This window comes from Nanorana parkeri, unplaced genomic scaffold, assembly GCF_000935625.1.
Source record: "Nanorana parkeri isolate BGI_ZX_2015 unplaced genomic scaffold, ASM93562v1 scaffold345, whole genome shotgun sequence".
In the NCBI taxonomy this organism is placed as follows: Eukaryota; Metazoa; Chordata; class Amphibia; order Anura; family Dicroglossidae; genus Nanorana; species Nanorana parkeri.
The window spans coordinates 207,505-223,026 of NW_017306613.1; the positions used below are offsets into that span (position 1 = coordinate 207,505).

The 15,522-nt window shown below is 46.6% G+C and overlaps 1 protein-coding gene across 1 annotated transcript in view; it reads left to right on the forward strand.

The window, feature by feature from the left end:
• Window positions 1–13,233: 13,233 nt before the first annotated feature.
• FUBP3 (far upstream element binding protein 3) overlaps window positions 13,234–15,522 on the forward strand; it is a 69,765-nt gene continuing 67,476 nt past the window's right edge. The window contains exon 1 of the mRNA XM_018558544.1: window positions 13,234–13,439. Within this exon, the coding sequence (XP_018414046.1) occupies window positions 13,350–13,439 (90 nt within the window). The 5' untranslated portion in view covers window positions 13,234–13,349. The remainder of the gene's footprint in view (window positions 13,440–15,522) is intronic.

Consider the following 15,522-nt stretch of genomic DNA (forward strand, 5'->3'; position numbering starts at 1 on the left):
GGATTCGGAATTCGGACGAATTCCCAAAAATTCAACTTGAGGTGGGGTAGCAGAATTGGCACATTTGTCATTTCTGGTTGCTGTGCTCTAGTCTTTACTATTAAAGGGACATTAAAATAATTTTCTTAATTTGCTTTTATCCATTAAAATGTGCACGCACAGGATTTGGACGAAATTCATTCCAAATCCGAAATTTCGTATCCAAAATTTCAGATTCGAAATTTTGGATTTGGATGCTTTTGGATATGTTATATTTCGGAAATTCGGATGCTGCGAATCTACGAATTTTCCGAAATTTAGTCCGAATTTCGATTCGGAACTAAACTAATCGCACATGTCTAAGTAACACCTATGCACACACACTGTATACACACATGCATATACACTGTATACATTGCCATAGGTATTCATCCTCACACTGGTTTATTGCTCTTTAGTAAATCATTCCACTGTATAGTAGAGTTTCCAGGCAGCTGAGAGATTCTTGTATGTTCTGCTGCACATCACTATTGGCAGCCACTGTTACACATAACCACACTAAAAACATTCTGACCAGCACAAGACTCTATATTTTGTGTTCTCTCACCTGAATAAGAGTCTCCAGCTTCATGAGTGAGCCCTCCTCGTTTGCCATAGTGTTGCTAATGAACAAGAAAAATCTTAAGGTACAGTATATGGACAGCTTTACCTGTCCTGCAGGCAGAGACTCCACTCTGCGATCTTTTATAGCAATACCTTTTGACACTTCTGAGTAGGTCAGACAGGCAGTCCCCCAGTATATGCTATGGTTCCTCCCATCAGCTGCTATGTTACTACTGTTTCCTATAGTGATGTAGGGGGTGTTAGATGCAGCCAAAGCACACAGCAGGGAACCAGAGGTCTGACACACCCGGAAGTGTCAAATAGCAGTGAAAGCTAAACCACTGCAGGAGAGTAAAGTCTAGCCGTCGCCTATTAGAAAGACAACTATTACTATTCTTTTTTTTTTTTTTTTTTACAGGATAGCACTATTCCAGTTGTTTTATAGTAAAGACAGGGTTGCTTTGAAGCACAATGAAAGTCACAGAAATAGATTAGCAGCCATTGTACTAACAACCTCCATTTTTTCTCTCCTGGTATAGCCGTTGTGCAGTGTGTCTAAATATGACTCTGCATTCTAATAGGCACCACAGTTAAGCTGGCCATATACCAGTAGAATATAGTTTGAAAAAGTTTGTTTTTGGATCGTCCATTCAATTTCTGTTTATGGGGACAAATTGATGATAGTGACGGGAAAAATCAAAGGCCCTGGTTGGAAATGTATTTTCATTTCTTTTCTAAACAAACTAAATTCTCACGCTTAATTATGCTTATTGTAATATGAGTGTGCCAGGAAGAGTTTCATCCGGAATTAATAGTTTAGTGGTAAAAAACAGTGCTTTGTTAATAGATTATGTATGGCATAGGAATGTGTGAAAGAGCAATACAGACAAAGATTTATGTATAGTGAATGCAAAATTGGATATTGGATTAATAAGTAGATACAAATATATATATATATACATATATATATATACAGGTGAAACTCGAATAATTAGAATATCGTGCAAAAGTAATTGCAGTAAGTGCTGCAAAAGGATAACAATGCAATAAACTTATGAATGTAAATATACTTTGATTTGCATTATTCTTGTGTTCATTTTATAAGCAATAAAAGAAACCTCTTCTAAGCTCCTTCTTTGAGCCGAGTAGCCTGCTCATCCGGTTGGACGGTAACAGCAGACGCTAAACCCCAGGCTGTTGCCTTAAAAAAAGCTCAGAAGGATTTGAACATGGAAAGCAGCAGCAATTGCAGTGAGGGTGACCTTCAATGCAGTATACTTGGAGATGGCAGCTGGGGATGGGGGGTGGCAATAGCTTTGGTTTGGTAAGGCTGGGATAGCAGATCCAGGCCGCAGTGCACCAGGCCCAGACCTCCTTGTGGACCCAATGAGACCCTAGGGGTGGGCAAATCCAGCCCTCCATCTGTTGTGGAACTACAAGTCCCGTGGTACATTGCAAGACTTTGACAGCCAAGGGCATGACTCGCAAAGGCAGAGTCATGATGGGATTTGTAGGTAAAGCACAGCTGGATGGCCAGATTTTCCCACCCCTGCCCTAGGTGTTAGGACAGGAACAGGAAAGAGCACAGCCCAGACCTTCTCCCTGCTCTCTCCTTTTCCTCAGCATTGGTTCTCCACTCCTAGTAGCCTTGCTGGCACTGTAACAAGTTGCCAATTAGATTTCCAGGCTGGAGACTCCATTTATTAAATGGGACACATCTGGGGACACGTTGCTTCTGGAGACAGCCTCCTGAAATTGGAGACTGTCCCTGGAAATTGGGGACAATTTGTCCACCTAATGTAGAGGGAATGTGTAACATTCACCCTTTTATAAACAAAGTGAATGTTTCTTAAAGCATTGAAGAATAGATGTTGCTGAATGTCAGGAAAAGTGTTTTTCAACCATAAAATGTATCATAATGTTGAGTAAAACCTGGCTCTCTTTTACTGTGCTTACATGCTATTTCTGACTACACCATGCCCATTGCGTGATGTCTACTTTATATAATCCACACCCACTTTTATTGTATGGGAAGACCCCATCCCTCCCATTCAGTTTTTCGCAGATCAAAATGGTAGTTACCAAACAGTTACCCCCTCCCCTGTTCTCCAATTAGGTGGTGCCAGCAGTGTTTGCCTACGTCATTTTCCTTCTCTTCCCTGGATTGATATTGAAATCTCATAGAAAATGCAAAAACATTTAAAAAAATAGTAAACATGGAATGCTGTATATGGAAAATATGACATAGTTACATAGTATTCGAGGTTGAATAAAGATACAGGTCCATCAAGTTCAACATTTGTGTGTCTGTATGTGACTGTGTATGTGTGTATATGAATCTCTGTGTGGTCTAGTTTTTAAGAGTACCTGTACCCCTGTATATTATGGTCTCTGAGGAAGTTATCTAAATGCTTTTTAAATGATGCAATACTCCCTGCTGATACCAGTGCTTGTGGCAGCGAGTAAAAGATTTTAACCACTCTAACTGAAAAAAAGCCTCTACGCCCCTTGTGATTAAATCTTTTCTCCACCAGTTTTAGGTGGTGGCCTCTAGTCCTTGTTATGAAGTTTACCGTAAAACGTTTATTGCAGATGTTGCCATTACCACTAAACATTTTGTACATCAAAATCATGTCTCCTCTTAAGGTGCCCATACACTGCTCGATTCTCGTACGAGAATTGGGCGAAATCCCGCGATCGTACGAGAATCGAGCAGTGTGAACGAAGACGTGCGACCGTTTCTACTGTACGGTCGCACGTCTTTTGTCGAACCAACATGCTCGAATACCCGGCGAGAATCGTACGATTGTCGGCGGGTTTCTAACCTGCTCGTCCGATAGCTGCGGAACGGGCCGGTGTGCCCGTTCTGCATTGCGGTCATCGGAAGCCCGCCCCTCAGCGGGGCAGGCTTTCGATGATCGCAAGTACGATCTGCCCGTCCAAGGTGGGCAGATCGTACGAGCTTTCAATAAGCATACGACCATCGCAAGACAAAAGTCTTGCGATGGTCGTAAGGTGTATGGGCACCTCTAGTCTCCTCACTTCTAGCGTGAACAAGTTTAAATTTAGTAGCCTTGTCTTGTAGCTTAGGTCCTCCAGCCCCTTAATTAGCTTAGTCGCCCTTCTCTGGACTCTCTCCAGCTCAAGAACATATTTTCTGTGGATTGGTGACCAAAACTGGGCAGCATACTCCAGATGAAGCCGAACCAGCGATCTATAAAGTGGCAAAATTATTGCCTTGTCTCTACAGTACATTCCCTTTTTAATACAAGACCGTACTCTGCTCGCTTTGTTTGCTGCAGCCTGGCATTGCAAGCTATTGTTCACTCTGTGGTCTACTATGATCCCCAAATCTTTTTTCATTTCTGACTTCCCTAGTTGAGCACCCTATAATATGTATTCCTCTTGCCTGTTTTTGATCCCAAAATGCATTACTTTTTTTTCAACATTAAACCTCATTTGCCATATAGTTGCCCACTCTCCTATTTAGTCCAGGTCCTCCTGCAATGCTATAGTGTCTAAGTCCGTTTCTATGACCCTCCCAATGTTAGTATCATCTGCAAACACAGAAACATGGCTATTAACTAGGGATGCACCGATACCGGTATTTTGGTACCGATAATTCTTTTCGGTACTCGCCGATACCAATTACCGGGTAACGGAAGTCCCGTTCAGCGTGTAATGACGCGCTTCCCGGTTTCCTGATACAGGAAGTATAGGGTTAGGCATTGAAGCATTTGGGCGAGTACGAGTATCAATGATTTAAAATAATAAGGTCAAGTGTGGGCTTTCTGACAAAGTATATCTAAAGGCAAAGTGGATGTGTTTTGGTTTAAGATTGACTGAGGAAGACTAGAAAACTGTCACTTTTTTTTGCTGTCTCTGTGTCAGGGACCCATGGGGGCCGTTCCTCACCAGGCTCGCCAGTGGAGGGATCGGGCGAAGGCTTCTCCTCCTGGCAGGGCATCTGGCGCTAGGTTTGCCGGTGCGCATGCGCGAGATGCGCGACGCGTGCACAGCACGCAAGCTGCGCGCGCAGAAGCGCGTGCGTAGTGCGCCACTCTGCGTTCCAGGTGCTACTTAGGCTGGGGGAGGTCCTCAGCACTCACCACCCGCCTCTCAGCCCTGCTATTGGCTCCTGACTGAGGAAGCTTCCTGGTTGCCTCGGCAGCCAGGGGGTGGTCCTGGGTTTCCATGTGTATATAAAGCTGGTCAGAGCCTTGACTCATTGCTGAGTTATTCTACCTCATGGTGAACACCCAGCCCCCCTGTATGAACCTGTCTTTTGTGATTGATCTGACCTCCCAGCTACTGACCCTTTCGCCTCACCCCACGCCTGTGAACCTTGCTGCCTGCCACGACCCGGACTTGACTATTCTTTTGGATTGCCCTTTTGATACCTCGCTCTTGGACTTGCTTTTGTCCCTGCCAAGGGATTCCACTCCCGGCCCAGCCATCCAGCCTGACACTGTGCCCCCTCTAGGAAGATTTGCCCTTTCCATTTGTTCTGCTGACCATTGTCAAGTGTGGGGATATCTAATATTTTACAGCCGTTACCTGTCAGGGGAAATCTTCCAATGAAGTACCTTGACTGGTGACAGCTGTCTGGATTCACACTACATCCATTTCTCCAATGTTTTGATGTGCCTTTTTTTGTTTAGTTCACAGCTAATGTCAAAATACTTATATTTTTTTTTTTACTAATGCGCGTCGCAGCTCGCTGTGATGTGTTGTAATGCCTAGTAGCGGGAGGCCCTCCATTTTAATACAGAATGTTCCATTTTCACCCAGCGCACTTCAACACTAGGCCTGTGCAGCTCAACACACGTGGTGCAAATGGACCCTAGGAAAGGGGTTTCCCTTAACTTTGGAGAGATTTCTTTTCCCTTCCTGTTTAAGTATTTAAAGGGAAATCTCGTCAACGGGACATAGAAAAAAAATAAACAAACTGAGGGAATTTACTTATTCCCTTATTTACCCAAAACAAACAAAACAAAAGTTTGGCTTTAGATCTATATAAAGCAATGTTTTGTAGATAGTATTGGCACTTTAGCGATTGATTTCACTTGTCGCTTGGAACTGCTCTTGCTACATTGACATAAAATGACATATTTACAGATATTTTATGTGCCACATAATTAGCATAGATATGGGAAGAGGCTGACACTTGTTCTTTGTTGTCATATTCACCCAGTGGATAGATCACATCGCTTGCCTCCCCTCCTGTGCATCAATTCCTGGATGGGATCTTGGCAGTGATTCATGGCAACTTTCCATGTATCATCTTCAGCAAGTGAGTGCCAGCGTTCCCCTCTACCAGGAATGTAATTGATGTCGTATTAAGAGTTTACTAATCACAGCACTAATTCTTCCCAGTCCCTGTGGCATGAACGATCAGCTGAGGTATAACTGACAGACGTGTAAATCTCCCTCGGCTCAGCCTTATCCTGCGGATGTGAATACAGGAGATCTCTCCGAGAAGAAGCTGTCCTGTACAATGTGGGAGCCTGCTGTGTACAAGGGGACTGTCATTTTATTCAAAAATGGAAGATATATAAAAAAAAAAAATTCCAATCAATATGGATCTCTATTCATCTTCAAACGATGTCTCCTCTGTTCTGTAAACTTCTATAAACTTTGTTGTGCATTATTCTTTTGTTGGTTTTATAGGCAATAAAAGAAACCTGTTTAATACGTCTGGAATTCCAGTCCCGGGCTGGACAAAATTTTATGGGCTTTTGAATTAAATTAGCTGACTCAATGATGGCATAATCGAATGCTCTGATGAGTCATCTTTCAGAATTTTGTGCAAATGTTCGAACTTCAAATCGGTGTGTAATGCTCTTAGTAGTCAGTAACAGACCCGGTCAGGCATGCACGCTCTCTTTCTCTGCAATACAAGTCTGTGTGAGGACATTTGAGCGAACAAGAAGAAGCATTTTCAGCAAAGCTGGCCATACACGTTACGCTGGGCTGAATGCGAAAAACCACTCAGTTCTTCAATCCACACTAAACAGCGTGGATGAGAAATCTCCTATCTTTCTTCCAGCAGCTGGCACTTACAGCTATGAAAGGTCTGTAGTAGAACTGTAGTTCAATCTTGGAAAATAGGTTGTTCGGCAATAAAAATGTTGTCCCTGCGCACTTTCTATATTTTTTAATAGAAGTTCCTGCTATAGAAGAGGTATACTCACCTCTCCAGCAGCCCCTGTCGCTTATCTCCCCTCCATTCTAATTCTGCAGTCTCCATAAGGCTCTTCAGCATCCAAAATACTTCCAGGAGTGTTGGATACCCTTGTCCCCCCCGGCATGCTGTAGTTCCATCCTCTGACCCCAACGTCCCTGATGGGTCCTATAGTGACGTAGGAGTCGGAGGATGGAACCACAGCATGTGGCAGGCGGACACCGGTATTGGACCCTCCTGGAAGTATGCTGCATGCTGAAGAGTTTGACAGAGACTAGAACAGGAAGGTAGAACATTATTTACATTTTTTTTATTATTGTTTTTATTAGATTTTTCATATAATCAAACAGTACAAAATACACAGTTATCACCTGAGTTCAAACACTCAGGGGCACATCTTACAACATTGGTCCAACAACACCGCATATCATACCTTCCCTCCCCCACCCCCCCTTTAACTAGAGCTGTGTAACCCATAGACCTGTAAAACAGTAAAATAATACGGGTCAAGTCAGAACCCTGCTGAATCAAAGCACCAAGACGTGGGTAGTATGACCTCTCGGTAAGGGCACCAGTGAAGATGGAACCCCTGCCAGCGGAGTCCTCCAGGATCCCTGGTGTCCCCCATGAATCAAGTCATGCAAATTATCTCAATGTTCAATTCCCCGTCTACTCAGACACACAAGTGAGGATGTACACATGTCTTGCTAGTCACTAGCTAGTACTGCAGAAAATGCATCCAACCAAGGTCCCCAGACTTTATGGAACTTTTGAGGGCAAGCTCTATGGATATACGTAGCTTTATACATTGGGATAACAGATTCTACTAATCCCCTCCAATTATCCAAGGTAGGCGGAGCTGGCTTTTTCCAGTGCAACACTATCAATTTCCTAGCATAGAACAGTAAAATCCCCAACAGCGTGCTAGTGGCATAAGTAGTCGTAATACGTTCCGTGAGACCCAGTAAGCAGAGTCCCATCTCCGGCTGTATGTCCTGCATCAAGAGCCCGGATATGAAGTGCGTGATCTGTACCCAGAAGGTCTTAATAACTGGGCAATCCCAAAACACATGACTAAATCCCGCAGGAGAAAAGGTACACCCCCAACACGTTGCTGAGCTTGTGCTATATATCCGGGCCAGTCTCGCAGGAGTGTAGTACACCCTGTGCAATAATTTGTACTGTATTAGTCTATCTCTAGCAGAAACCAAATGTGTGAAAGGATAGTCCCAGGCCTCTCTCCATTCCTACTCATCTAAGTCCTGCACCTCTCTACGCCACTGTGCCCCAAAGCTGTTAAGGGGGCTGAATCTGGAAGGAAATAGTGCACTGTACACTGAGTGACCAGATTATTATGACCACCCTATCAGTACTTCGTTGGCCACGAGATGACTCCACGAGATGACTTCATTGGGCCGCCTCGTGACTCCACGAGATGTTGAAAGGTGATGCGAGGAATCTGACACTGCACTGTTGCCCTTCTGTTGTCTTGTACCAGTCTTGCCACTCTCTGTTCTGCCCTAACATTGACTAGTCGCTGACGGCCACAATTCGCACGTTCAGACCCAGATTTTCGGCTGACAGTCCAGTCTTTAAACACTTTAACAAAAGCTGCTCTTGAACATTTAATGAATTCTGCTGTTTTGCTGATACTCGCTCCATGGCTCAGAGCGCCAACAATCATCCCACGTTCAAAGGCTGGTAAATCGGGTTGTTTACAAATATCTTCAGAAAAAAATAACTTCTACCGTCGTGGTAAACAACCTGCTTCCCTATTTATAATGGTCTGGCCCTCTAGCAATTTCAGCACAAAATTACAGCTAATTATAGCTAATTTGCCTACAAACGTCAGGTGGTCATAATAATCTGGCCACTCAGTGTATACCGTTGATAACGGCTTACAAAGCCCCTGGGTTCTCAGCATGCACTACAATGCAGAGGCACCAAACTCCTCGATGTGGGTGTAAACTGAGCTTGGAAGGCATAGGAGAGCTGCATATATCTGAAAAGAAAGGATCCCTGAAGTTTAAATTTAATACGCAAGTCTGCGAAACTCGCAAGACGCCCATCAGTGAATATGTCCTCCAACTTTTTTATGCCCCTCCTGGCCCAGACATGACAATCCGCTATAGTATGAAAGTGCTCCATATTTGGGTTCCACCACAGAGGAATGTGCGGGGACACAAGCAGCTCTCCTCCCCCAAGTGCACTCGCCACCTGCTGCCACGCCTTCAAGGTAGCCCGCATGGAGAGTGTGAGGTCATAAGGGGCCCCGCATCCCATATATACCAGGGATGACAAGGCCTCATAGGAGCAAAAGCTCGCCGCTTCCAGCACCACCGCAGAGTCACTGTCCTCCTCCACCAGCCACCTGTGCACAACCACCATTTGTCCAGCCAGATAGTATTTCCTCATATCAGGCAGTGCCAGTCCTCCACCCGTCCAAGGTGCCTGCAGGATTGGCATCCGAAGCCTCGGCACCTGTGAGCCCCACACAAAGTCCCGGAACATGCCAGTCACACCTCGGAAAAAACTTGCAGGTACCCAAACCGGGAAGTTTTATAAGAAACACAACAACACAGGAAGAACCTTCATTTTAAGCAGATTGACCTTTCCTATCATGGAAATAGGCAAGTGTTTCCACGCCAGCAACCTTCCCTTAATCTGCACCAGAGCCGGGGTCAGATTCAAGGATTGGTAATCTCCCACCCTAGCCGAGATCTTAATTCCTAGGTATGTGATCTGTGAGACCCACTGCAAGAGGGACTGATCCATCTGCCGAGTTCACAGTGCCGTCATCTAAGGGCAGGATATGGGATTTGGCCCAGTTAACTCTCAAGCCAGAGAACACAGAGAATTGATCCAGAATCCTCAGCGCCTCTCTAAGCGAAGGGCCTGCGTCCGCCAGGAACAAAATTAAATCATCCGCGTACAGAGCGAGCCTCTCCTCAATAGTCCCCACCTTGAACCCTTCCAGCGCCGTGGACGTACGCAAGACCACAGCCAGGGGTTCCATCATTAGTGCAAACAACCCCAGCGACAGGGGGCACCCCTGGCGGGTACCCCTCCTCACCGGGAAGCTATCTGATAAGGCAGAGCCTATCTTCAGAGCTGCTGTAGGCTCTCTATACAAAACGGCAATCCATCTACAAAAGTTAGGGCCAAATCCCATACGATGCAAGACAGACCCCATGTACCCCCAGTCTACGGAGCCGAAGGCCTTCTCAATATCTAAGGAGACCAGAGCCCTAGATCCCACCGTAGTATGGGTGAGTTGGAGATTTGTGAAGACCCTGCGCAGGTTAGTGTCAGTGGACTTTCCTGGGATAAATCCAGTCTGGTCAATATTAACCAGGGAGGTGATAACCCCCCCAAGTCTCATCGCTAGGATCTTGGTCAGAATCTTCAAGTCCATATTTAAAAGAGCTATTGGGCGGTAGGAGGAGCAATTCAGTGGGTCCTTCCCCCGGTTTCGGTATTAGGACCACATTTGCCTCATACAAGGAATCCGGTAATCTCCCTGTACAGTTCCTGCAATCGCGAGGTCGTCTGAGATAAATAGTATCTAAACCATTCCGCTTGGCAGGCCATCCGGGCCCGTGGCCTTACCAGCCGGGAAGGTGCAAATCGCCCTCTCTATATCCCGGACTGAGATCTCCGCCTCCAGGGATTCCCTATCGACTGCCCAAGACAAGGAAGCCCCAGCCCCCCAGTAGTGAGCTGAGTGCGTCCCCATCATAAGGCGCAATCGGAGCATTAAGAGCGCTATAATACAATCTAAATTCCTCCATAATCCTGACCGGATCTGTCACTCGCTCCCCCAACGCTGTGGTTATGCACGGGACATTTGTTAGGGGATGATGATCTGCCACCAACCGGGCCAACCATTTACCATTCTTGTCCTTCTGTTCAAACCTCGCCCCTGCTGCCTCATGGAGGGAACAGCCCGTCAGGGTCTGAAGGTGCACCTGTAGAGCCCTTCTCGCCACTAGGTTAAGAAGATATACCCTCTCTATTTGGCCTGGTGACCACTGTCACAGGGACTGAAAATAAGGGACAATTAAACATTTTGAGTTGCCATGAGAACAGAAATAAAGAGGAAATTGTCCAACGGAGACACTCGTTGCAGCCACAAATGTCTACGGGAGGGTTACGCAAACGTGACACTCCAGCTCTGCTGATACTAAAAATCGACTTGTGCCTCTGGGAGTCATGTCTGTGGATGTCAGAGTCTTAAAATGCCTTATGAGGGTAGTTCCACAACAACTGGCGTGCTGAGTTTGCCTACACCTGGTCTAAGGGCTCATTTATACCAGCCCACGAGCTAAAACGGATGTGGGCTGGTGTCCATTGTGAAATGGTGTTGTTACACTGCAAGGCACGACTTTATTAAACTGTCACAAAAAGATTTAATTCATTTATATGCACCCTGTTATGATGAATGTCGGTGATATGAGATGCGTTGCAAAAAAATGCAGGTTTGCATTTTTTTTGCATGTTCCCTGGTGTTGAGCCTGTGTTGATCTGTGCAGGTCAAAACAGCTCAACTGACGTGGTGTGGATGAGCCTTCAGAGAGGATTTACCCTCGCTTCTGAGAAGTTTGTCTTACTTCTGGTTGTGTTTACAGGGAAACTTTTATAGATGGTAAAGAACTCACAGCGGTATAAAATATTCCCTACAATACCTAAATGGAAAAAAATGTTTTTGCTTAAAGTGACATTAAACCCTCAGATTTTTTAACATAAACCAATACTGTAATGTGTGCCTTACTGTAATCCATGGTTGTTTCCCTTCTCTTTGCTGCTCTTCCTTTTAAATCTGTATCTGTTCTCATGCTGTGCAGAACTTCTGTTTTGCAGGAGATCTGCCTTGTCTCAGGAATGGATACACAGTGTCTGTGTATAGGTTTCTATAGACTTGTAACCTGAGCCAGCACTACAGGAAGAGGCCCTGAGCTGAAAAGGGAAGTTCTCCCCCAAGCATGAGAAGACATGAGGATTTAAAAGGAAGAGCAGCAAAGAGAAGGGAAACAACAACCATGGATTACAGTAAGGCACACATTACAGTATTGGTTTATGTTAAAAAATCTGAGGGTTTAATGTCACTTTAAAGGAGAACTATGAGGTGAGTGCTTTTCACTCACCTCATAGTTCTAGCCGACCTGTGACAATGACTGTCACAGGTCGGCTCAGTAGATCGGGAGGTGAGCGAACACATACCGGCGTTCGCTCACCTCTCGATCCTGTCACGGCTCTCTGCCGTGACAGGGGAGGGGCTGGATTCCCCCATCCCCGCTCCGATCCACCAGCGCTGACTGGCGGAACGGACGGGGGAGGGGGCGGGTACAGCTGGCTCTGCCTTTAGATAGGCAGAGCCAGATGTCAGTCACGCAGCTGGGCGGATCCCGGCACAATTGTCGTGATCCGCTTCAGCTGCGGCGTCTGAGTATACCGCGAGCAGCTGCTCACGGTATACTGCGGCGTCTCAGTATACTGCGAGCTACAGCTCGCGGTATACTGAGCCTAGGGTGACTGGAGGACGCTAGTTTGTGTCCTCACGTTACCCTAAGGAGAACTATGGGGAAAAGACTTAACCCCATAGTTCTCCTTTAAGTCATATTTTATGCTCTATTACAATGATAATTCCTAACTTCAATGCGGCTTTTAAATGTTTGGACCTGCATATGCGTACTACAGGCAAATTAGCCTATAACATTTCTGGACTCCTCTTCTGCGCTTGCGCATTCAGCCGGCCACATTACAGTAAAATTACTGGACGCGCGGTGCTGATGTCTCACGAAGTCCAGGATTATGTTAGAACACAGGATCACCTGAGATTATTTGACGGAAAACTCCAAATGGAAAAATATGCATAATTACTTTTGAAATACTATTAACATGTCCAAGCTTATGTGAGAGTTTTGTGATTGGGTTTACAAGTTGTATTTCCCTCCCATGTTGCTTCTGCCTCTTACAGGTCCTTGGGTGGTGCCACAGTAAAAGGTGGCAACCCAGATGTTGTGAAAGCAGAGGCATCTCACTCGGCATATGTATATTGCATATACATTTATTTATGTTGCTATAAAAGACAACTCAACGGAGAAGAGCCAATGTCACTGACACAGATGGTAGCTGGGGCAGAGTGGTACACGTGGCAGAACTGGCTCTATATCTATACAAGTGTCAGTTACCAATAAACTCAGATGTGTGAGATAATCATGTCATGTATACAGTATGTTGCCCGGGTAATAGATGAGAGGCTCCAGTATGGCAGAAAGGAACATGGCCATCTGGGAACTCCATCGCCCCCCTCCCCAGATGCCCAACGCAAGGTTCAGCCTCAAATACTAACACATGTCTCTGCCGACTGCCGGGAACTTCCGGTGCAGCCTCGCTCTGGCCTGGCGTGATGTCATACTGAGAGCGCTCTATCTCGGTCACTGTGCTTCTCAACGTATGTCGCCTCTTTTCCGGCGGAAGTAATTCAGCCGTGTCGGCCTGAGCTTCCGTTTCTGGTTACCCGGGCGCAGTGAGTGAGGTCGGTGGTGAAAGCGGCGGCCTCCTCCTGTGGGTGGCGGGTGCCATGGCGGAGCTGGTGCCGGGACAGAGCGCGGTTCCTGTGGGGATCAAGTCCGAGGGATTCGCGGACGCGCTGCACCACCGGGTCCGGCAGGTGAGGCCGGCCGTGTCCGGGAGGGGAGCAGGCCGCAGTTCAGCCAGGGATGGGTGGGAGGAGGGGAGGGATTCCTGCTACACGCACCGGGGAGGGGGTGTGGGAGCCAGCCTGTGGCTTCTGAGGCCTAGTCCTAGGCCCTGCCCTACTCCTATTCCCAACTGCACATTTTACCCACGCCTGTCTACAAGAACTTACTCCCCGCATCCGATCTAGCCAAAGTCTGACCTCCAGAGCTAACACTTCATCTTCTCCAGCTAACACGTTATCTCCCCAGTTAATATGACCCCAGAGCTAACTCTCCACCTCCTCCTAGGGTTGCCACCTTTTCTTCAAGCGAAACCCGAACACTCTAGTAGCCCCTATCTTAATTTTGGTTGCCCCTGTCTGCATGACATCTTGTGTCCGGGTTTCTGCTGCCATGAAACCCGGACAGAGCATTCAAAACCCGAACTGTCCGGGTGAATCCTGGACAGGTGGCAACCCTACCTCCTCCAGGTAATGCCTGACCCACAGGGCTAACACTTCATTTCACCCAACACATCTGTTACCCCCAGAGCTAACATTCACTTTCCCAACTGTTTGACCTTAGTGCTGACGTTTCATCTTCTGCAACTAGTGGCAGTTCCACAGAGCTCACACAAATTGTGCCCGACCCCCAAAAATAACTGTTCCAGCTATCTGGCCCCAAGAGCTAAAGCTTCTCTAGCTGGCGCCTGACCCCCCCAGAGCTAACGCTTCTCCTCTAGCTGGCGCCTGACCCCCCCAGAGCTAACGCTTCTCCTCTACTGACCGCAGAATTAGGGCCTGGTTCACACCTAGGAGTTTTTGAAAACGCGCTTTTAATTGTCCAACACAAGAAATCCCATTATTTTCAATGGCCCTGGTTCACCCCTTAGCAGAAAAAAGCCAAATGCTAGAAAAGGTACATGAGGTTCTTTGGGCAGTTAAAAGCGCATTTTTGCCCCATAGACTTCAATGGAAACGGCCAAAAACGCACGGCAGAAGCATGTTGCACATTTTCGTGAGCGTTTTTTGGGCGTGTTTTTCCATTGCCCACAATGGTTCATGAGCTGCCAGTCAAAACGCGCGTCTTAATGTACGCGCATAAATACACGGATAACCGCACGCTTCTCGTGCAGAAACAGTGCCGTCTAGGTGTGAACCAGGCCTAACACTATCTTCTGCAACTAGTGTCTGATCCCCAGGACTAGTATTCCAACTTCTCAAACTAGTGTCTGACCCCCAGAAATAACACTGTTCTACCAGCTGTCTGAGCCTTAGAGCTAACACTCCTCCTCTTGTAAATGTCTTCCCTCCATAGCAAACACTCTATCTTTTGCAACTAGTGTCTGACCTCCAGAGTTAGCACTGCTCATCCACCTAATCTCTTCCAGACTCCCCAGCTATTGTAAGACCCTCAGAGCTAATGCTCCTCTCCAGCTGTCATTAACCCTCAGAGCTAACGCTCATGTCTGACCCCCAGATCTAACTTTTCAGTCGATTAATGTCTGACCCCCTGAGTAAACACCACAGCTCCCTAGGCTAATGTCTGACCCCCAGAAGCCTCCCCCTCCCCGCTTTCTTGACTGTCTGACCACCAGAATAAACACTCCCAACTCTCTAAGTCAGTGGTGGCGAACCTTGGCACTCCTGCTGTGCCAAAACTACAAATCCCAACATGCATCTGCCTCTGGGAGTTATGTCTGTGGCTGTCAGAGCCTTGCAAGGCCTCATCGGACTTGTAGTTCCAAAACAGCTGGATTGCCAAGGTTCGCCACCACTGTTCTAAGTTGATGTCTAACCCCCAGAGCTAGCACTCTTCCTCCAGCTAATGTCTGACTCTCAGGGCTAACACTCCATCTTCTGCAATCAGTGTTTGACCCCCAGAACTAACACTCCTCCCCCTGCTAATACTTGATCCCTGAGATAACACTTCCTTTACTTTCCCCCATAGCTAATAATTCATATTCCAAGTGACCCCCCCGAGCTAACTCCCTTCCAGCTTCTTAAGCTAGTGTCTGACAGCACCCCCCCCCTCCCCCCCCCCCCTGCCCCCAGGCCAAAAACCTCCCTCCTCTCC